General features: G+C 40.2%; 3 protein-coding genes across 12 annotated transcripts in view; 1 reads left to right on the top strand and 2 right to left on the bottom strand.

Annotated features, from left to right (window-relative positions):
- Positions 1-13572, bottom strand: part of kcnh1a (potassium voltage-gated channel, subfamily H (eag-related), member 1a) — a 40943-nt gene extending 27371 nt beyond the window's left edge. For 2 of the 4 annotated variants that reach the window (XM_061790391.1, XM_061790392.1), the window contains exons 1-3: positions 13297-13572; positions 11986-12833; positions 4868-4991 (exon numbers count right to left, since the gene is read on the bottom strand). In XM_061790391.1, coding sequence (XP_061646375.1) covers positions 4868-4991; positions 11986-12058 — 197 coding nt within the window. In that variant the 5' untranslated portion in view covers positions 12059-12833; positions 13297-13572. Of the gene's footprint in view, positions 1-4867; positions 4992-7751; positions 7779-11985; positions 12834-13296 lie in introns of all 4 variants that reach the window. The other 2 variants (XM_061790389.1, XM_061790390.1) reach the window with 2 other exon arrangements.
- A 143-nt stretch (positions 13573-13715) lies between these two features.
- Positions 13716-16042, bottom strand: mrpl57 (mitochondrial ribosomal protein L57). The gene is made up of 2 exons (XM_061790414.1): positions 15883-16042; positions 13716-14255 (listed from the first exon to the last, which is right to left on the bottom strand). Exon 2 carries the CDS (start codon positions 14236-14238, stop codon positions 13927-13929), a length of 312 nt encoding a protein of 103 aa, XP_061646398.1. The 5' UTR covers positions 14239-14255; positions 15883-16042; the 3' UTR covers positions 13716-13926.
- Positions 16043-16306: 264 nt separating this feature from the next.
- Positions 16307-23801, top strand: LOC133485946 (cytochrome P450 3A40-like). Of its 7 annotated transcripts, none has more exons than XM_061790394.1 (13): positions 16307-16475; positions 16562-16655; positions 16768-16820; positions 18029-18303; positions 18968-19081; positions 19391-19476; positions 20089-20231; positions 20310-20434; positions 21247-21331; positions 21404-21564; positions 22231-22457; positions 23207-23369; positions 23447-23801. In XM_061790394.1, exons 2-13 carry the CDS (start codon positions 16564-16566, stop codon positions 23516-23518), a joined length of 1596 nt encoding a protein of 531 aa, XP_061646378.1. In that variant the 5' UTR covers positions 16307-16475; positions 16562-16563; the 3' UTR covers positions 23519-23801. The 7 variants fall into 7 exon arrangements, with proteins under 7 accessions (XP_061646378.1, XP_061646382.1, XP_061646383.1 ...); XM_061790393.1 differs by having other exon boundaries at positions 16309-16475; positions 18204-18303; XM_061790400.1 differs by having other exon boundaries at positions 16311-16475; positions 18178-18303.
- The last annotated feature ends 376 nt before the right edge of the window (positions 23802-24177 follow it).

Genomic DNA, 24177 nt, shown 5'->3' with positions numbered 1-24177 from the left:
ACACACACACACACACACACACACACACACTCCATTGAGTGTTGGTTCTGGCAAGTGTTCTGAAGCTTATGCCGGAGCCACCGAGGGTCCAAATCATCAGCGCTGGCTGTGACAAAAGCCAAAAAATCTCAGCCCATTTGCCAATGTGACGTGATGTGATCCTGTTAATTAACTGCTTCGTGGCGCGCTCGTTAAACTCTTCCGTCAACACGCGGCGCGTCAACGACGAGGCTTGCGAGATGCTGTCATTTGCCATCTTTCCATTGGATCACTCCAACGACCCGCCCCCTCAAAAAGGAGACGGAAAATGATCCACGGTGTCGTCAGCGCCCGGTGGGGGTATTTGGACCCCCCCAACCTCCACCCGCATCTTTCATCAACAGGCTCCGCCTCATTGCCGCACTTTGATTTTTTTCAAATGAAAATCTATAATTGAGCACACGCTGGCGGCTCCTTTGTTTAGCGGCACGTATGGAAAGCCGCTTGAGAATTTCTTTATTATCATCGATATCCAGCCTGAGGTCCATGTACGAACACACAATTGTCCTATTAGCGCGCTGAATTGTCTTATTAGCGAGGACAAAGAGCAGACTAGTACATGGAACTCAAGCTGTGAATATCGAGGATATCGAATAAATACTCCTCGGGTGTCCAACTGGTGGCCTGGGGGCCAGATTCGGCCCAGCACATTGTTTTATGTGGCCAGCGAAAGCAAATCATGCGTTTCAACTTCATGTTTCTTGCAAATATATCAAAATTGCAAATTGTCTTCACTTGTAATAACATCTCAATATTGCAACCATTTTTTATTACCAATGCCTCCTTGAAAGGAAATGTAATAATAGTTGGAAAAACATGTTTTTATGGGCTTCTGATTTAAAAACGAGTTATCCATCAATTTGTTGTGTATATGTAATTATTTGAGGTGGTAAATCATTCATATGAGTTCACAGTCAGAATGTCCCTCCAAGGGAAGTCATAACTCCAATGTGGCCCGTGACAAAAAATAAGTTTGACACGCTTGAAATACTCAAACGGCTTAAGGTCCATGGTACGCTCTTTGTCAACAGGAGTAAGAAAATTCAGCACACTAGTATAACGACTGTGTCTTACTAATAAAGTTTTTCCCACTTCTGTATGAGACAACCCTGCAGACTAGTAGGATGACTTTGGCATACTAGGAGGACAATTACATGTTATGAGTGAGGCAAAACTCACTAGTAGTATCTAGTATTCAATCTAGTGTTGTTTTTTGTTTTTGTGTTTTTTGTTCGTCTTTGGAGACATTACGCGACTCACTGACAGCTTCCAGCTTCACCGGGCAGACCGCGACACGGAATGATCGGGGAACACAAAAGGCGGCGGGATATGCTTCTATATCAACAAAAAAAAATGTGTACGGACGTCACGGAGCTCAGCACACACTGCAGCCCGCATTTAGAGTCGCTGTTTTCTACTCGCCTCGTGAGTTTGCATCATTCATTCTCGCCGGTTCTACATTACGCCTCAAGCTAACACGAACACCGCACTGCTGACGCTCGCTCAACAAGTAAACGAAATTGGAAAAAAATAACACCCGGACTCACCCCTCGATATTCTCGGGGACTTGAACAAAGCTAAACTCAACCACGAACTCCCTAAATACAAGCAGCACATCGACGGTCCTACCAGAGAAAATAACATTTTAGACCACTGCTATACGACCCTAAATAACACATACCGTGCCATACCCCGTGCAGCACTGGGCTCGTCTGATCACTGTTTAATTCACTTAATACCGACATACAGGCAAGAACTTAAATGTGTGAAGCCTACAGTGAAAACAGTGAAAAAGTGGACCAATGAAGCAAAGATAGAACTTCAAAGCTGTTTAGACTGCACAGACTGAAGTGTCTTTGAAAATTCAGCTGGCAGCCTGGACGCATATACGGACACTGTCACATCCTATATCAGTTTCTGTGAAGATGTGTGTGTACCAACAAAGGACACTTTCACACCCCACACCACCGACCACAATCACACCTCTGACTTCTGCGTTGACCATCCACGAACGGGATGTGAGACGCATCTTCAAACAACAAAAGATTAACGAAGCGGCAGGCCCAAAGCACGTGTCCCCATCCTGGCTCAAAGTCTGCACAGACCAGCTCGCTCCAGTCTTCACACAGATCTTCAAAAGATCTCTGGAACTGTGCGAACTACCATCCTGTTTCAAACGCTCCACCATCATTCCAGTTCCGAAGAAACCTACAATCTTGGGTCTAAATGACTACAGGCCTGTCGCCTTGACATCTGTGGTCATGAAGTCCTTTGAACGTCTCGTGCTGGATCACCTCAAGAGCGTCACAGGTCCCCTGCTTGAGACCCTGCAGTTTGCCTACCGAGCAAACAGGTCTGCGGATGATGCAGTCAACATGGGACTGCACTTCATCCGAGAACACCTCGACAGCGCAGGGACCTACGCGAGGATCCTGTTCGTGGACTTCAGCTCAGCGTTCAACACCATCATCCCTGAACTCCTTTCCTCCAAGCTTCTCCAACTCAGCGTCTCACCTGCCATCTGCCAGTGGATTTACAGCTTTCTGATGTGCAGGACACAGCTGGTGAGGCTGGGAGAGGCCACCTCATCCACACGCAGCATCAGCACTGGGGCACCCCAAGCTTGTGTCCTCTCTCCGCTGCTCTTCTCTGTCTACAAAAACAACGGCACCTCAACACACCCGGCTGTCAAACTCCTGAAGTTTGCAGATGACACCTCTGTCATCGGCCTCATCAAAGATGGTGACGAGTCTGCATATCGACAGGAAGCGGAGCGGCTGGAGCTGCGGTGCGGCCGACACAACCTGGAGCTGAACACGCTCAAGACTGTAGAGATTATCGTGGACTTCAGGAGGCATCCTTCGCCACAGCTGCCGCTCACAGCTGTCGAGACCTTCAAGTTCCTGGGAATTACAGTCTCTCAGTACCTGAAGTGGGCGATCAATAGCAACTCAGTCCTCAAAAAGGCACAGGAACAGGATGTACTTCCTGCAGCTTCTGAGGAAGCACGGCCTGCCACGGGAGCTGCTGAGGCAGTTCTACACAGCGGTCATCGAATCGGTCCTGTATTCTTTCATCACAGTGTGGTTTGGTGCTGCTACAAAAAAAGGACAAACTCTGACTGCAACGGACAATCAAAACTGATGAAAAGATTGTCGGTACCCACCTACCCACCCTTGAGGACTTGCACGCTGCCAGAACTAAGACAGGAGCGTGCAAAATCCTCTCGGACCCTGCACATGCCGGTCACCGGCTCTTCCGGCTTCTTCCCTCAGGTAGGCGCTCCCGATCAATGCAAACCAGAACTAACAGACATTCCAACAGCTTCTTCCCTCTTGCCATCAACCTCTTAAACAGCTAACCTACAATTCCATTGCAACATGCTGGCAATTTTTTGTCTTTTTGTCTTGAGTTTGTCGTCACATTTCTGTCGGGCCAATTATATACGACTCGTGCACTCACTGTAGTAGTCTCGCCACGCTGCACTATTTGCATATCTGTTGTTGACCAATACTGCCCACTCATGCCAGAGTAGCATCTGCACCACTTGCACACTGACAGAGGAGTATCTGCAACATTTGCACAAGCAACACAAATGTACCGGCATTACCAGATAACTCGCAACCTTTTATTGCTCAGCGACTGTTTTTCTCAATGTCTTTATGTCTCAAACGTGTTCTCTGTCAATTGACTGTCTGTTGTCGTACTGGAGCAGCTCCAACTACCGGAGACAAATTCCTTGTGTGTTTTTTGGACATACTTGGCAAAATAAAGATGATTCTGATTCTGATCAGCGTGCAAATAGTGCAACTAGTGAAGTGCTTGATGTTATCTAGCAGAATTTCATAATGTAGTTGTCCTTTTTGTATGCCAAAATTGTTCTACTTGTGTGAAGAAATGTCATAAAATAGTGGGAAGAAAACGGTACTAGTAAGACAATTGTTCTACTATTGCACTGAACTGTCTTACGAGTGACAAACAACATACTAGTACATATTAAGAATATGGAATAAATGTTCAAACAGCTTTCTAGACAAAACATTTGCCATCTGACTGTCAAATTGATACTTTTAGATTGATTTCTTTCACTGGTAACTGATCATCCACTAATGCTGCGAATCCTGACACTTGTACCTACTGTAATTGGCACACAGCGCAGAAATGACGACGTATGGCCTCCATTTTGTCGCTCAACAACAGTCGGATCAATTATTCATTTGAAAAGCGGCCCATTGCGGCTACATCTGCTGCACGACGCGGGGCTGCAATGAACACCAGCGGATGAGACAACCAGCAGACGACTCGTCTGTGAGGATTGGAATCTAGGCCTACATTGGATAGAAAAAGTCTGCACACCTCTTGTTCAAGTGCCAGATTTTTGTGATATATTTATATTAAAAAAAAAAAAAAAACTTTAAAAACTTTAAAAACTTTTTCTGCCATTAATGTCGCCATTTAAAAAATATATATATTTTCAATAAGGGAAGTAGGAACAAACAATTGAGGTAATGTCATTGCACAAGTGTGCACACCCTCTTAAACTGCTGATGTGGCTGTTTTTAGAATGAACAAATCCCATTCAAGCTCATGTTAAATGGGAGTCAACACACACCTGCCACTGTTTCAAGAGCCTCTGATGAACCCCAAATAAAGGTCAGCTGTACAGGCTTAATGGTGTAAAAAAGTTTTTAAACAGTTTATCTTGGTCTTTTTTTTTTTTTTTTTTAACACAAAAACCTGGCATTTGAACAGGGGTGTGTAGACTTCTTCATTGTACCAGTGACTGGCACGACAGTGACTGATAAACCAGTCGATGACAGCGGCCTACCTGCAGGTGCTGCTCTTCTGCATGACCTCTGCCCTGTGGTACCCCGACAGTTTGCAGAAGCCGTCGTTGCTGTAGACGATGGGCCAGTCCACGATCTGCGCGTTTCCCAGCACAAAGTTGGTGTCTGTGCCGCCCACACAGGCAAAAAACACAAAAAGCACAAGGAGGCAAACACTTGAGGGGTTAACGCCGGCATCTCGGCAACACTCCTCCGAGAAACTCAAAAGAGGTTGGAAATATTTGCCTTTGATCAGAATCGAAGGTGAATATTGGGGGAAATTAAAGGGTGAAAGTTACTGGAAGACATGAAAGGACACAAGCAAAAAGGCCAAAAGGAGAAGCAGCAGTTGAGTGTGCATTTATCAATACAGTCTTTTACCGCCATCAAGGCAGATTCCATTGTTGTTTGTCCTAGCTGCAGCCAGGTGGTAAAACCCATTTTGATTATCGGGAACATTTATTTCCACTCCCTGAATCTGAACTCCAGTTTCAATGCTAGTTGTCATATTGATCAGAATAATTGTGTTTTGATTTTTGCCATAGCACAGACTTAGGATGTTGTGTCTTCTTTGGACAGCAAACTAGGTGACTCAACAGCTCCTCTGCTGGTTGCAGCCCGGTAGTGCACCCCACTATGATTATTGGGAAAATGTGTTTACGCTATCTGAACGTTTTTGAACGCCTAATAATTGAGTTGTGCCATAATAAGTCAACAACCCATAGCATTAACGAACCATGTTGGTCTTCTTTAGACAGCAAACTCGTCAACTCAATTGCTCCATTGCTTCAAGACACGATGAATCGACTGAATTCTTAATTCATGAATCTGCGATCGATTATTATGCCCATTTCTACATATTAGAGTGCAAAGCATTTTAGATGTGAAGGTTGACTATATACACGTAATTTAGTGTTTTATTTGTTTTTAATTTGTGTTTGTTTTCCATGTAGTGTCCTTTTTTCTTGTCTACACTTATTAATATTACAAGGACAGATTTGTAACCTTTGCGTTAAAAGCTCCCAACGCACTTGATCAATGTTCATTAGCGTACACGACGCTTCATTACATGCGGGGACATAAGACCGGCAAATTTCGACTGCACTCACTGACACAAAGACCTCATCTGAGTTTGTTTTAACACAGGCTTGTGTGTGTGTTTTTTTAATGACTAAATAAAGAAGGATCACGGGGGATAATCGATGCGATCCCTCGTTTGTCTGTAAATATCAATAATTGCCGTCATTAGTTTTAAAGGTCATAAAAAAGGCAGCGGGTTTTTATGCGGCCTATTTTGCATATTAAAAAGGTGAGCAGCACCTCGGAGCAACACTTACTCATAGTCAATATGCTAATAGCCCGAGACAATCAGTGTTGGTTTTCCACTTGGTTAACGGTCCGCTTGCCGGCATTGCCTGGTCTTTGAATAATAATTTTACAAAAATCTGCGTCCTTGAAAATCCTGTTGCGTTCTTACTTACCCCTGGCTGTAAAATGGTAATTTATTGATCATCAACGTTTATTGAAAGGAGCGTGAAAAAGATCAAAAGCCTGTAAATGTGCTGAACTGGTTGGATAAAAGTGTCCTATTGGCGGTACGAATGAGCTATAGTTACTCCACCACAAGATGGCGGCAGAGAAGGCCACAACGTTCGCCCAATATCCCAACTCGCAATTTGACCTAAGTCAAGGTATCACTGTACAGTGAATCCCTGCCAATTTCCGATTCACCATTCACAATTTTTGCTGTACAACCAAAACAACTATTCGCTGAAAAACTCTACCAATGTATTTTTTTTTCCCTCAGTGAATGTCCTGAACTCCAGTTTTTCAATGCAAATCTCGCGTAAAGCAAAAACAACTGTGATCACATTGTTCTTTTTTAGACAGCAAACTAGTCGAGAGTCGGTTGGTTGCAGCCAAGTAGTGCACTCCGCTTTTCCTTGTTTGCTTCAGACATAATCGACAATCCAAACCAGCCACCGAATTCATAACACGCAATTAATTGATTATAATTTCTTACGGAATGGGAAAACCGACTGCAGAATGTTGTGAACTTTTGTTTCTCAAGTGTCGCATGAATTCCTCCAAGGCATGATTAATCAGCAATGAATTCCACACAATCTTTGGAATTAACAATCAATTCATTGACTCTTGGATAACTATACTAGAAAATCGGCTAGTTTATTTATTTATTTATTTATTTTTATTTTTTAAAAAGGTTTTGCATATGATAACGTTGTCATGTGAGTCCCTTTAAGTCCCACGAAAAATATCTTTTTTTATACATAAACAAATAAATTAATTAATTGATTATTCCTGGTTATTATTGATGGGAGAAGCACATTAATAACTAAACTTGCTTAGAAACAATTTTAAATTGTATTTATTTTGATACTAAAAAAAAATGTGTCACTTCAGTCTAAAAAAGTGTAAAAATAATACACAAGTGGTGCATCAAACAAGAAAATTACACAGGGGCAAAGGACAGGGGAAAGGGATTTTAAATTTCAGACCACATATGAACACAAATACACAAACACTGACACACACACACACACACACACACACACAAAAACACATTTATTTTACCACATTGAACTAAATTCATGACAACACAATAGAATGCACAAGATGTTCCATGCCAATGTGTTATTTTACAATGATCAGATGGATGTTACTTTTGGGAAATCCAAATCTCTTACTCTTGTCTTAAAACTGATATTTGTAAAAATGACTATGGCTCACTAGTTAGTGAGCACTTTGTAAATTAACAACATTTGGTATAGAACATTCTAATGATACACTGCAATGAGAAGGGAGAGTAAGGTAAGGGTCAGTAGATAGTGTAAAGAAAACATAAGAAGCTAGTTTAGATTGTAGTACCTGTCTGTCTATGTGACAGTGTCCAAACTGAAATTTGTGAAAAGAAAAACAAGAGTTAACAGATTCATATGACAAATATCAGGTTGAATGTGTGACCAAAAGAAAAAGAAAAAGATGGAATGTTGCAAACAAACAAACAAAAAAGATAAAACGGTGCATTGACATGTGTGCTCAAATTGTGAACAACAAAATGCTATTTTACTAACTAACTTATGGGACTAGAATGAACTATCCATCCATCCTTCCATTTTCTGACCCGCTTATCCTCACAAGGGTCGTGGGTGGGCTGGAGCCTATCCCAGCTATTTTCGGGCGAGAGGCAGGGTACACCCTGAACTGGTCGTCAGCCAATCGCAGGGCACATACAAACAAACAACCATTCGCACTCACATTCACACCTACGGGCAATTTAGAGTCTTCAATTAACCTACCATGCCTGTTTTGGGGATGTGGGAGGAAACCGGAGTGCCCGGAGAAAACCCACGCATGCACGGGAGAACATGCATACTCCACACAGGCGGGGCCGGGGATTGAACTCCGGTCCTCAGAACTGTGAGGCAGAGGCTCTAACCAGTCGCTCACCGTGCCGCTAGAATGAACTAGTCAAATTAAATTCATCCCGAAACAAGTTTTGCATGTTGCGGCTAGCATAACATCCAGCTGGTGCTAAGAAATGTTAGCATCCATCTGCTAACCCAAAATTTAAAAAAAGGGAGTATTTATACATAAAACAGATGGTTTTCCGTACCTTCTACACTACAGTATATAACCATGTGTTCAAATCAATTAATTTCAATAAAATGTTGATTTGTGAGACACAAAGTGGTGTGATGAGCCTCGGCTAGCTGATTAACATGCTGAAATCAGTAGCCTCTGTTGAAAAACGTTATTAGAACAGCTTTTGGGTATAGAATAAACACACTTGAAAATCAATTTACAGCAAATTTAAGTATTAATCACCTCAAATGTCTAACTTGTTGTGGTTAACATGTTAGCATAACATCGAGCTGATATCCGGAAATGGTGGTGTTACTTTTCTCATCAGAAGAAAAGAATAACAGAGTTAAAAATGACTTACTTTAGTAAATATAGACGGATTTGAATTTTAGTAATGAAAATGTTGATTTGCGATATAACAGGGCGGTGTGACGAGCCGCAGCTCGCTGGTTAGCATGCTGAATTTAGTATCCAACTTTGAAAGAAATTGTTACAATAGTTTCAGGGACAAGAATGAACTTGTTTGAAAAGACGATCAAAATATTTCAAATGAATAAGCAAAATATTAATCTACGCTTACTTGGATTAAATGTTTTGTGAGATGGGGTGAAGAGCCAGAGCTAGCTGGTTAGTATACTAAATCTGATAGCTAACATTTAGACAAAAAGGACATTTCTAAACTAAAAATAAATAAATAAATAAAAAATAAAAAAATGTAAAACAGCTCAGATGTCATCCTTTAAATTTCATATAAACACACACACAATTGGTCTGAACTTTGTAGATTAAATAAAATCTTGATTTATGAGAGTCGAAGTGGCGCTAGCCGGTTAGCATGCTAAATTTGATAGCCAACATTTACATACAATAAAAGTAAATATCTATAAGCTAAATCGCTCAGCTGGCTAACTAAGTTCAATTTGAACATGGAGTGGATGCTTTCAATTTTATTGAATAAAATGTTGATACGTGCGATACAACATGGTAATAGGAGCCGTGGCTAGCTGGTTAGCAAGCAGGCTCAATTTGGCAGCCATCATTGATACAAATTGATTGAAATTGTTTGCTGTGAATTGTTTGAAACACGATTCTAGCACATTTTGTTAATAGCTAGCTGGACACTTGCTTAAAAGTGTGCCGTATTTAAACATAAAGGAATTAAAATTCACTCATAGTCCATGATTGAAGAAAAACAACATTGCTTATGAATATGAAATGTTAAAAAAGACAACAACAACAAAAATATCAAACGATGAGTGAGTGAGACACTTTGTAACATCCACCCATCCGAGCAGCTAGCGCGCTTTTCAGATTAGCACACTTGGCTCCCGTTAGGTCCAGATTTAGCGCCTGCTAATCCTCGGCCCGCCCAAGGTCACGTTGGCTTTTGTCTCAAAAGACGGGATATTCATCGGCTTTTTGCAAATTTTGGCAAGCCCCCATTTCACGGTACCGCACTTAAGATGGGTACACACAGACCGATAATTGGGACAAATCTGAGTATTTCCCCCACCCTTCTATTATCAGATGTCTCTAACAATTTATCCTTACCGGTTATTCAGTGGTATGGGATATGTTAAAACCTTTTTTTCCAGTTGGCGGCTGACAATCCAAAATGTTAAACCTGTTCAATATTTAAAGCGGGGTACGCACATACTGATAATTGAGCTTTATTTGCACGTTTTAACACTCTTCCGACTAAAGTCAGCAAACGCCCGATTGTCGGATGTCTCTAAAAGATTATCCTTTGGGTGTAGGGTTAAGACTGATTTTTCCTTCCCGTTGGACTTAGAAATCGGTTGGTTTCGACAATCGCAAATGTTAATCTTGTTCAGTTAGCCTAGCATTAGTCTAGCAACTTCTACTTCTTTTTCCACTACTATGTTTGTACTTCTACTCCTTCTTTGTATTTTCCGGCCGTTTGGATGCCCTGTGGCACTGTGCTGCCTCTTACAGTCGTACAGGTCAGTCTTGGTACTACAACAGATATGTTTTTGTGTGCGCATGTGTGCATGTGTGTGTGGTGTGCTGTTCTGTGTTGACCATCCGGACTGCACCTCACACAATTGTTGAGAAATTGGTATGTTTGCAAACTGCTTAAATCTGATTTTGGTTTCCTTTTATAATACTTTGGGGGGGGGGGGAAACATTCCGTTTAAAAAAACATTGATTAGACCTCATTTGAATATGCTTTTATGGTAATATGATCATTTCATTTGTGTATTTCTTTAGGTACATATATAACATGCTTTATCATACAGTATGTAGTTTTGTTCCATGTATCGATTATCACGCAATCGCCATATTGTTATGGTTGGTCTCTCGTAAAAACTACCTACAACTTTGGATATTCAAATTAATTTAAATTGAGCTTGATTATGTGATCAGGGGCCCCTAGGCTACTTTTTTTTTTTTTTTACATTTTTTGGGGGGGGGCCCTTTAAAACTATTAAAACTGCTCCCCACCCCCCAACATTTATTTCATGCATGTTCAATCAGTTACTGTATACTTCCACCCTTTTAAACGGCGTACTTTTAAATTAATTTTGGGGTGGCACGCAGGATACGTGGTTTTAAACACTACCTCAGACAACCTCCGAGTCCGAAAATTAGCACTTTTTCCGGACATACAGTATGGTTTCACAGTGTGCAGCACATATGCGTTGCTGCCCATGTAAGAGACACCAGAGACTTGTGTTGCTCTTGTGTAATTATGCGTGAAATTAAAAATGCATCGCTTTAATGGGAGTGAGTAAATGAACAGTCTTGCTTCCTGAAAGAATTCCAAAAGCTTCTCATATAAAAGTTGCTCTAATTAAACATTTCAAGCGGCGATAAGTCTTTTTTTTCGGGTATTATTTCTGGTCCATCAAATTCTGTCCGTGCCAAATCAATCCTGCAGGAGGTTTTTGTCATCACAAATTAGGAGCCTGAAGTTGATTGATTGATTATTATGTAAAAATCCTACATACTGTTGTACTATCACACATCATTTTATCGCACCTTTCCAAAATGTACATTTCATTATTGCATTGTCTATTTTTGCTTAGGTTTTAACACAAAATGGAGCTATAAACACTATTAGGTGTATTATCAACGTTATTGTATCTGTCAATTATATCACACTTCCCACTTTGCACTGTTTGTACAAATGTTAATGTAGCGTCATTAACGATATACTGCATTTACTTACCATATATGAAAATGCAACATCTAAATCTGCATTTTCCAGTTGAGATTAGGTTACATTTCTATTAAACCTGCTTGTTTCTATCCATCTATTTCTCGATAATATCTCTACAGTGTAAGTGGTTTTTGAAATGATCCATAACGACAGGGTTCAGGGTGTAGTGTTTCTGTTTTTTCATCCCCGATTTACATCATCACTCAAACTGCAACTTTACTCATCGAACCCCCTCAAAAATTAGTCCCCAATGAATCAATTTGGCTGTGGATCAATTGGTACGTAATGTACACACACACACACACACAGACGGAAAGCGAAAGCTGGTCTTACCGTTGGAGCGTCGGACAATATTCTCCAAAAAAGTATTCTGAGGGGCCACAAGTCCCCGGCGGCCCCCCGCCATCCTGCCGCTTCACTCGGCCTGCTCCGGGCGAGGCTCCGCGCGGTGCTCCGGCGTCATGATGCCGCGGCGTGGGTGCGTGTGTGCTGCTTGTGCGGCTGCTGCTGCTGCTGCTGGCTCATCAGCCCGCTGGTGCGGCGGCTCCTCATCTTCCTCATCCATGGAGGAGGAGGAGGAGGAGGAGGAGGAGGGAGGAGGACGCCTGAGATGCTGACTCGGATGCGGGGAGAGGAGGGGCCCACCCGGACTGTGTGGGGGGGCGGGGGGGGCCTCCCTCCTCCCTGGTCTCATGGAGAAAGATGATGTGCCACAGCGACACCTGCCGGATGAAAGGATGCGCACACTGGTGAGTGAGCCTTCCATGGAGGACTTTCATTAGCCATCAAGTTAACAAAAGTACACGAGTGCCTCGAGATACGAGTGGGTGACCCGACTTTCTAGATTTTACTATGACTCAAAAGTCATTCTCGAATAGGAAATACTTCAATTAAAAAAAAAAACACGTCATAATAAACACATTGTTCGCGGATATCGTTTCATACGTTTATACTTCGATTAAAAAAAAAAAACACATCATAATAAACACATTGTTCGCGGATATCGTTTCATACGTTTAAGTACGGCCCTCGATTAAGGTGTGAAGAGTGAACTGTGGTGGTTGCTATGGGAACCAGCAGGACACAATGCACCGAAAAGGTGACAAAGTCCTTAAAAATGAAGCTTGCATAGGCGAGGCTGTCCTTCCAGTGAGGAGGATAAACTTGGGTTGGGAAACATGCTGGAGAGGAAGCAGAACAACAGTTATTAATATTTCAAAGAGACAAACTTGAAAGATGTTCACACGTCTACTTCAAGTGGCAGACACACACACACTCACACAGCACATTCCGTTATACACGGTACAGTGTAGAAATCATTTTCTTCTGCATTTTCACACCATAGCAGTAAATTTGAAAATATGTAAATACATGCGCATCGGAGGCGCTGCAGGAATTTGTATTTAAAGAATATTTGTATTTAAAAACTATGTCATTATTTCTTTTTGTTCAATCATTAACAGGTACAGCACTTTGTTACAGCTGCAGTTGTTTTTTTGTGTTCTAGAAATAAAGTGGAGTGCGGTTGTTAGGGATCTTAGCCAACAGGAAGTCTTGAAAGTGAAAAGTTTTTTTTTTTTTTTTTTTTTTTTAACTGATGTTTCCAAATACCAATGACGGAACACTGTGAAGTGTTTAGCCCACCTGTCTCGCAGTCGGGAGGTTGTGGGTTTGAATCTCAAGCTCGGGCCCACCAATGCGGAGCATAATAAGACGTCTGTAATGACAAAAGCCAAAAGTGTGGCAACGAAGCACTTACAACCGTAAAACATCAACTCTGTGTGTATATGCAATCACAAAACATAACATTACATGAACGGCTGTATTTAGTTGTTCAATTATTCAACATAAACAAGCCACCTTCACATGAGCTCCATCAATAGATATTAACTAGCACACAACTAGACCAAACGATATCAAGGAATTACTGTGTTGTAATTACTACTGTACACCTAAAAATTTGAAGAAAATCTGAGCGGTGAAGGGAAAATTAAAAAGTGTCAATTATGTAAATTAGCCCAAGGGGCATCTTCACATCTTCAAAACAGACAACCAAAAACAAGTTGCAGTATTTCAACTGGGTTTTATATATAAATGATGAGTAATACATGTGGAGAACCAAGTTGTACATGGACAACAGTTAATATTGAATATTTTGCTGCTTTCATGCCTTTTTGTGTGTTTTAATGACTCAAAACACCTTGACGCTTTCAGCCCTGCTTCACAATACGGCACGGACACGCTGAAAAGTCTTTCCTTGTCCAAACCCAAGCGTTAAGCAGACCAGTTCTTGGACATGCCGAGTTGGGCCAGGTGATCGGTGACGGTCTTGTGCTGGGGGAAATTGTTGAACTTGGCCTCCTTGATGCCCAGCCAGTTGCCGGCGCGGCGCTCGGCGGCACTTCCGGCGTCCTGCTCGGGCGTCACGTAGGGCCGGCTGATCCAGTACTCGTTCTGGGCCTCGCGCTCCAGTTGCTTCAGCATGTTGCGCTTCATCTGCCACGTGATGGGCCGCGGACGCCGGTACTTGCCGATCCACTGCTTGCCCGGGATCCCCTTACGCAGCAGGGCCAGGCTGAGGAACATGGCGGCCGCTGGCTTCTCTGACGGCGGACGCAAAAAACAAAAGCAAAAAAAGAGATTCAGGTCACGACAGCCGACTCGACGATCTCATTCGCCTACGCCCACGTCACTCACCGGGCCGGGCCACACTTTTTAAAGTCACACACACTCAAAGTCACAGATACTGTGTGGAATATGAGGATAGCGACCCGAGATTACAACAATACCTCACATGCATATTTCATTGTTTAACAATACAATATCATTTTTTTGCAGTTCACTTGATTAATTGATAGACATTTTTATTCTTAAAATATGAGATAGCTGCAATAAATCTATGAATACAATTGCTTTCATTTAATAAAATAATAAGCATTATTTTAATATGTATTAAAAAAATGCTACATTAATGTAACAAGTTTGGATGTAAAATATTACAGGACTTACTATTTCAATCTAAACAAAAGCATTTCATAATACAGTATGTTTATAATTACTTTATTTTCTCTACTAATAAATGTCATCTTAATTAATCAATTCACCAATTAATGAATCGAGTATTTTTTTTTATTAATACAAAAAACTAAAATAAATAAATGTTGCTAACCAATTTTAAGAACCAAACAGCCAACTTAATGCAACAAATATGAATGTAAAATGTTTCAGGAGTCTTTACATTTAATATTAAAATAGTTTAATTTAAAAAAAATTCGCTATCAAGACTGTAATCAATAATCAACTTAATTTATATTTATCAATTATCCATTGAATAATGTACATACGAAATGGGTAAAGATACATTAAAAAACAATTTATGAGGGGGGGGGGCGACAAAATTAATACAACTTTAAATGTTAAGTATTACAGGACCCTTTACATATGTAAACAATATGAAAGCCTGACATGCCAAAATTATATTTCTCTTTTTTTTGTTGTTTTGTTTTCCGTTTATGGCAAATAGAAAAGTGTGACCATGTAGCCATAGAAGCACAAATGTAACAAAATGTAACAACAGAACGCATCCGACTGCACTCAATAGCTATAAAATGGCAACAGGTGACAGTATGCCTGACAGGCATCTTTGAAGGTTAAGTAGTTTTACTTGATTTTAGTTGTATTATTATACAGTGCTTATCTTACTCAAAGTTGCATACATGGAAAATGCTACTTAAAGCATTCACTGTACAGTTTAAGGTTGTCGGGTGGTGACAGTTTGACCCTGGAACAGATTCATTGAAATTTCATTATTTTCTATGGGGAAGAAATTTGGTTCAAAATCCAAAACAAATCAAAAGGTTTCACTGTGGTTCTTCTCATTTAAAAAATGACTACCACTTAGTTGAATAGTTTTAACGACAGCACAATGTGATGTAGAACTGGTTGAAGTATACCCTAATTCATTCATCCTTCATTATGTAACATTGAGTTGTTATATTCCTTGTTCTTTCATAACAAAAAAAAGTGTATTTATTTATCAAGGGTTTCTTTATATAACTTGACGAACCACTGAACGAAACAAAACAAAACACGATTTAATTTGCGTTTAAACTACTCCACAAACTGTTGGCTACCACGGGATGCTAACTTGCTAGCAAGCTAAACTGTAGGTCAGATTACAAGCGAAATAGTCGTTGAAATAACGCTTGACGAGCAATATGTGCACCTTACCTCGCTTATTTGTAAACGAAATAGCTTCAAAATCCGGGGACAAACAAGAAAGGAACAAATTAAGACCTAAACGTATAAAATGTGCAAATGTCGGGGTCGAGCGTCTACATCCGGGTTGGTCTACGGCGCGGCAGAAAGATCAAACTTCACTGCGACGGTGCACTTTTTTACAAGGATTTACACTGAATACAAATGTCCTTAAATACAAGTTTCAAGACTAACAAGTGGCCGGTTTTATATTAATACGTATATTTAATGTGTATTAAAGTATTACAAACAATAAGTCTGTAATTATATGTGAAGTAGGCGTGACATGCACTTAATTCAGGGCACAACGGCGAGTCAGAAAGCTCAAGATCATTACGGTAATAGGTCGCCAACTCGCGGCGAAAGCCACCTTCAAAATAAAAGCCGAGTATGAACAAAATTAGGGGCGGCTGGCTTGACTGCTACTTTTCGAGTGGAGGCTGGCTTGACCGCAGTTGGTTTTCGCATTCACGCTTGGATTCCTCGACGAGTACAATGTTCCCCTTTGAACTGTTTTCGGCCACAACCTGGACTTTAGTGGCTCTGTTTTTCGCATTGCTTTTATTGTGAGTATGTTACAATTTATTTATTTATTTATTTATTGGAAAAAAGGGGAAAAAAACATCTCCTGAGTGACATTTATGTTGCGTAGATATGGTGTGTGGCCATATGGACACTTCAAAAAGTTGGGAATTCCAGGACCCACGCCACTTCCCTTTATTGGCACAATGTGGATTTTTAGAAAGGTGAGTAAGAAACATGGCCAATTGTATGTTGTTGTTTTTTTTGTTTTTTACTGCGTTTTACTCATGCAATCGCTTTATCTGATGGCATCATACCTGGCGGAATTCCAAGTAGGGCTTTATTGCTGCTGACCAGGAGTGTCACGCCAAGTATGGAGATGCGTGGGGGTGAGTAATCTTACATAACTAACTTTGACTCGGCACAAATATGCCACTAGTCCAGTGATTCCCAACCAGCGTTGTGCCATGAGCGATCTTCAGGTGTGCCGTGGGAAATGATCAAATTTGACTTAACAGCTCAAAACATGATTCATTTTCAAGAACTAATGTAGCTTTGTTCCTCTAGTTATGCCAGTGAGGCACAGTGACAGACAGAACAAATAAATGCTCTTCTATTAGATGGCAGGAAGTACATACAGTAATTACTGTGGATCTACTTTTTGTAACTTTTTTTTGTTTGTTGGTGTGCCGTGAGATTTCCCAATTGTAAAATATGCGCCTTGGCTCCAGAAAGGTTGGAAATCACTGCGCGAGACAAACAAGCAAACCAACTCATTGGACATCAAGATGACGACAGTATGACGTTTGGTTAGGCAAAGTGTAAAAATGAGTTGACTGCTGTACGGTCAAATAAAAATAAATAAAATACAGTCAAATTACTCAAAGTACATTTATTTAGTGTACGGGTAATGTGACATGATTTAACAATATTCACGGTACCTTTTAACTTTTTTTTTTTTTTTTTTTTACTTCAGAAAAATTTTTTATTTTTTTTTTTTTACTCTTGTAACTTTCTGATTGTATTCGTTACTTTACGACTTAATTCGTATAATTACATTTTTCATTTGTATGTTCATGACTTTTTTTTCTTCATAACTTTACAACCCCAAAAAATTATAAACTTACGACTAATAGTTGCAAAGTTATGGGACTAGTTTCTGCACTTTATAACTTTTTTCATTACCTTACGATTTAATTCTCATAACATTTGGTTTAACTTTACATACCTTTTTTTTATTACATTTTCTCTTCTAACTTTACAACTGTGTTGTCGTAACATTACAATTCATCGTGTGACTACATTTCTTTTATTGCAACTTTACTGCACTATCGTAATGTTGACTTTCTCAGAACTTTGTGACCTAATCCTCACTTTTTTCCTGTATTTTTATTTTTGGTAACTTTACAACTAAATTCAAGCAACTGTATGTTATATTTTCTTTACTGTGTTGTTTTCATAATATTCTGGATTGACTTTTATTCTCTGAATTTGACTGAGCTATTCTCGCGACATTATGAATTTTTCCTCAAAACTTTTTTTTTTTCTCGTAACTTTGCGACTTTATCCTTGTAACATTACAATTTGTTTCCATTTATTTGTTTGACTTTTTTTCTCGTAATTTTTCATTCTTTTCTCCACTTTCTTTTACAATTATTATTTTTTTCTTGGAACATCACCGCTTTAATCTTTTTTTTTTTTTTTTTTCCCCCCCTCCTCGTAACATCACAACTTTACTGTCAAAAGGTCTGCCGTACCGCGTTTGTGTGCAGTTTGTTTGACGGCAGAACTCCGGTGTTGTTGGTGACGGACCCCGAGATCATCAAGGCGGTGATGGTGAAGGATTGCTACACGGTGTTCACCAACCGCAGGGTGAGCAACGTGACGGGAAAAAAAATAATCAAATGGAAAAAGCCGGCCTGCCTCCGGCCAACTGTATTTTTAATTTCATTTTTAAAAATTTATATTCCTGTATATATTCTTTTATTATTTTGAGGGAAGTGGTATTGAGGAACAACAGAGTAACACAAAAAAGTTACATTTTTAGCTATTTTTATTTCTGAATGTTGAAGTTTTTTGAAGTTTACTTTTTTTTTTTTAACCGCTTTTGTCACCTTGTTTCAGGCAACTGTTCAGGTATACCATCATTTCAAATTAATAGATTTCATTAAGTTTTCTGTTTTTGCACATTTGAAATGATTTTATTTATTTTTGTACTTTTATAGTCATTCTTGCGCTTGTAGTTTTTTTTTTTTTTTTTTAAACTTTGGATCAATGATTGTCAAAGTCTGGTACGTGGGCTCCCTCTAGTGGTACACCAAAGAATCACTGAATTAAAGGGCGAGTACATTTGTTTAGTACAGTGGAGTTGTATGTACAACACATTTGCATAACATCTTTCAGAAGTGTTTGTTTTCAAACATTTACAATTTTATTAAACCTTTGTGTACAATACATGAAGTCGTTTTGAAATGTTCCTCTATTTAAGCGCAGTGTTAGCGTAATTGCGACGCTGTTGCGTTTCCTTGGCCCGCAGGACACGCTCGTGGTGGGAGCGCTGGCCGATGCCATCACGTCCGTCAAAGACGAAAGATGGAAAAGGATCCGCAGCTCCTTGTCGCCGTGCTTCACCAGCGGAAAACTGAAGCAGGTTGGGATGCTTCCGTACTGGAAACTCCATTTATGTAACTTTTATTTTTTTTCCTTCTAAATGTTGTTCTGGATTAATACTAGGAACGTTACAACTTCACAGTTAGTTACGAGGCTAAAGACATTCATAGTAGTAAAAAGGGATCAAAGTTAGAAGAAAAAAGTCATCAAGTTGAAAGTTGCAATATTATGAGGACAAAATTTGAATCATAATCACAAGAAACGTCACACTTTTGCGAGAATAAAGTTGGAAAACAAAAAACCGTACTTTGCTAACTTGTTTTCACAAGGATGGTTTGTTTCATCGAAGGTGTTCTCGCTGGTCACTCGTTCCACGGAGCGACTTGTCGAGAGTTTGGCCAAAAAGGATCTGAGCGAACCCGTGGACATCAAACAGTGCGTATCAAGCACCAATCGCTTTGCTAGCTTTACAACCCAATTAACTTTGAATTGTTTTCTTGTAACGTTACAATTCTGTTCGCACGACTGAATACATTTTAGTCATGATGTTACGGCTTTTTTTTCTTGTCGCTTTACAAGTTTCGTATTGTATGTCGTCTTGTTTTGCGTCGCACGTATCTTTACGTTGTAACATTGTAGCTTGACAAATGTATCGTAACTTTACAGCTTTATTCCCGTAACGTTCTGAAACTTTTGACTGTAATGTGAGCTTTTTCTCATGACTTTATGCTTGGAAAATTTTTTCTCTGGTAACGTTATGACTTTGTTCTACGAACTTTACAACTCACGACACGCACCTTTGTTTTTGTTTTTTTTTTGTGACATTACGACTCTGGTTCACGCAACTTAACTTTATTCTTACAACTTTTTCTCATAATTTTATGTTTGTTTTTTTTTTTTCATGGAGTTTCATTTTCACAACTTAACGACTTTCTTCATGCAACATGACCACCAATTTTGTCAAACTTTACGACTGTATTGGCGTAGCTTTACAAATGTTCCCCCCCCCCCCCCCCCGTACTATCGTGATGTCCTCGTGCGCCGTAGATTCTTCGGGCCGTACAGTTTGGACGTGGTGACCAGCGCCTCCTTCAGCGTGGACACCGACTCCATCAACCACCCGGACGAGCCCATCGTTCTTCACCTCAAGAAAATTCTGAACTTCAAATTTTGGCCGATAGTGTTATTGCGTATGTAGAGTACATAGTGGCCGTTATGAACATTCCAGTCTATGACTATTTCATATTGACCTCGCTCTCCTTTTGCAGTGCTTTTTCCATTTTTCAGCAAGCTGTGCAGGTTTCTCAACCTTGACTTTATGCCCAAGGCCAGCGCCGAGTTTTTCTTCAACATCATTAAGAGGTTTAAAGATCAGCATCAAGCAGAGCAGTCGGTAAATTTCACAGCGTTTTCATCATCTTTTTCATGTAACTTTACAACTTTATTCTCGTAACATAACTTTAAAAAAAAAAATATAATAATAAATAACATTACGACTTTATCCTTGTAACTTGAGGACCCCGTTCACGTAACTTTGTTGTTTTTCTTGTAACATTACAATTCTATTTTTGCAACTTTATTCATGAAACGACTTTATTTTATTCATCACTCCATTGACGCATCTTTCGGTTGTTTTTGTAACTTTACGACTATCCTCGCGACTTCCTTCTCGTAATCTTTTAGCTTGTCTTGTAACTTTACGGCGTTATCATTCAAAATTTACGGCTTTGTGTATTCGTGTAACATATGACATTTGTCTTGTATATTTACAACCCCATTCATGTAACAACGTTTTTTCTTGTAATATTATGGCTTTAGCACCATAACTGCACAACATTTTTTATACTTTGACGTCTTTTTTTTTTTTTTTTTGTCTCAACTTTACGCTTTTTTTCTTTTTTTTTTTGCCACTTTACCGCTTTATTCTAATAAATCTGGGACTTGGGATTCTCGTAACTTCACTTTATTTTCGCAACTTCAATGCGTTCCTTTCATGATATTGTGACTACTTTTTCAACATATTTTATTCTCGGAACGTTCCAGCTCTCTCGTCTTAACTTTAAGGTTTTATTCTCACAGGTTTGCAACTTTTGACGACTGACTAATGACTTGACATTTTTCTTGTAAATTTAGAATCTTATTCCAACATTTTACATTTCCTAATGTTATGAAATGTAAAATGCGTTGACTCTTGTGTTTGTGCAGAGTCACGCAGACTTCCTGCAGGTGATGATCCAGCACGAGATCCCCGAGTCGGACATAAAGAGCGAACACGAGCAGCCGAGTAAAGGTACGAATAATCAACGGAGTCACCAAAAGTCGACGAAAATGGCCGTCTGAAACGTGACTCCCGTGGTCGTAGGTTTGACGGAAAGGGAGATCCTGTCGCAGGCTTTCATTTTCATCTTTGGGGGTTTTGAGACCACGGCCACCACGCTGACGTACATCCTGTACAACATCGTCACCAACCCGGAGGCCATGAGGAACCTGCTGGAGGAGATTGACGCCAAAGTTCCCAAAGATGTACACTTCACTCCCTCGTGCTTTTGGTTGTTGGATTTTGCTTTTTTTTTTTTTTTTTTTTTAGTTTATTCTGAACGAATTGCCTTCAGGAAGGCTTTTTTTATTTTTTATTTTTCCCAACTTTACAGATGTCTCGTAACTTTACAGACGTAAATGATTTAATGATTTTCAACATTTTTGCATCTCTCTAACTTCATTCCGATAAACTTTACACCTTTAGTCCATTAACGTTACTGCATTATACTCACAGCATTATGACGTTATCCTGATAATTGTGCCATTTTATTCACATTTTACTCTTTATTCTCATAACTTTACAACCCTTTTTGCAACTCTTGACTTTCTCGTAACTTTACAGCTTTATTCTCATAAATTCACCATTATCCTCCTTACGCTGCCACTTTATTTGCACATCCTTTTGACTTTATTTGAGTAGTTTTATAATCTTTTTTTCCCACTTTCTCCTAACTTCACTGCATATAAGAAGAAAAACGATGTAGTGATGTCACGTCGCAGCATCTCATCAGACAACTCCGGTGTATGCGTTGATGTTTTAACGGAGACAATGAAGCAATGAATTGATTTTATGGCGTGCCCCCGTGACGTTATCGCTCCAGAATGTTTTGTTGAGCGTCATTTAAGTGAGTCTCCTGTCCCTGTCCCAAGGGTTCCATTTCATACGAGAGCCTGCAGGGTATGGAGTACCTGGACAACGTGATTAACGAGTCCATGCGCTTCATCCCGCCGGCGCCTCGGCTGGAGCGCTTGTGCAAAAAGACCGTCGAGCTCGGCGGCCTCACCATCCCCGAGGGGACCCTGGTCACCGTTCCCGTGTCGGTGGTCCACAAGGACCCCCGCTATTGGAAGGACCCGGAAAGATTCAGACCAGAGAGGCAAGCCCACGGTCATTAGATCTGTAGTTCATTCCAGATCTGCAATTATTTCAGGAAACAAAAGAAATGAGATCTCCCCCGCTGTCATAATTCCCGAGTAATAAGGTCAAAAATCAGCATGCATCGATCCATTTCCAGATTTATAATCATTTTGGCTAAAAATACTCATATGATTACCCTAACCTTGGCTAGGGCAAAGGTCAAAATTCACTATTAATAAGTCAAGTATTTGCAACAAATCATAACGTGACATCCCTCGAATTAAAGTGCCTGATTAGGGTTTTCCAGAGCTGTAATTATTTCGGCAACATCACCTTAATATTACATAACGCCCAAAACCTTAGCCAGAAGTTCATTAATCAATTTGCAGTAAACCATACTCTCTCATACCTCAAATTAAAACTTGATGAGGACTTTCCTAATCTGTAATTATTTTGGAAATATAACCCGATAAGATGCCATAAAGACCAAAAATATTTGACCATAAAGATGTTCACAACATTCGCAATAAAAGTATCAGTTGTTTTTTTTTTAAACAGACCATATGATGTCATACCTCAAATGAAAGCGCTTGATGAGGGCTTTTGCAATATCACCTGGAGGTTCACTCGTAATAAAGTCACAAATGAGTTTGCAACAAAACCATATGATGTCATACCTCAAATGAAAGCTCTGCAATTATTTTTTGCACTGGACCTGTGTGTCTTGAAAACGTTACCCACCGTCCCCCTTTCGACGTGCCATCGCAGGTTCAGCAAAGACAGCGGCGAGGAGTTGCACCCCTACGCCTACATGCCCTTCGGCCTGGGCCCTCGCAACTGCGTGGGGATGCGCTACGCTCTCCTCACCGTCAAGATGGTCCTGGTCCGCCTGCTGCAGAGCTACAAAGTGGAGACGTGCAAGGAGACCATCGTGAGACATTTACAGAGTCATTTCCATCGCGTTGCTTTAACCGCTCCTAACGTGTCGTGGTGTGTCTTCCCTTTTAGATTCCTCTGGAGTTTAACTGGAAGTTCCAGCCGGTCAAGCCGGTCAAATTCAAGTTTGTGCCCAAAGAGTAGGCCAGAAAAGAGGGGGGAAATATAACATGTCTGAATGTATTGGAAAGAAAAAGAGCGCTTTTTAAAATTCTATAAATCACTCTCATTACCCTCTTGACACATCAATCAATGAGTGTAGCTAATGATTAAAGGAGAATGAGAATCTATGCTGCAGTACTGGTAGCAGCCAGCATGGGGCGCAGACAGCTCCATATTGGAGCTATCATTTTTGCATTTCGTTCATACTTCATACTTTCATACTGATTTATGCAAATTTCAAATAAAGATAAATCATCTCACTGAACCGTAGTTGCATGTTCTTCACTATGAGTTAACGAAAACTATTTAAATCAAAACACTCCAAAGCATTTGCATTATTTTGTTCCGTGTTATGCTTTGGGTAGATCCCATATATTAAGTAGACATTTAAGCCCAAATTTAGCAATAAAGTCATTTGTTGCGATGGCATCTTTTGGCTACAGAGGATAAAGTGTCAAAAGAAATGAGTTTATAGCTCAGTGGTCTACAGTCTTTGGATTTCATCGTATACTGCCGACTGAAGGCACCATGCGTGCCAGGGCTAGCAAAGCAGCCCCAAAACATGATTCATGATTTGCTTGACTGGATCTGGCACACAGGGTGTCTTCAATGTCTCGAGACTATAAAGACATTCAGGCGTG

Source organism: Phyllopteryx taeniolatus, chromosome 11 (genome assembly GCF_024500385.1).
Source record: "Phyllopteryx taeniolatus isolate TA_2022b chromosome 11, UOR_Ptae_1.2, whole genome shotgun sequence".
Taxonomy (NCBI): domain Eukaryota; kingdom Metazoa; phylum Chordata; class Actinopteri; order Syngnathiformes; family Syngnathidae; genus Phyllopteryx; species Phyllopteryx taeniolatus.
This window is presented reverse-complemented; position numbering and strand designations above follow the sequence as displayed.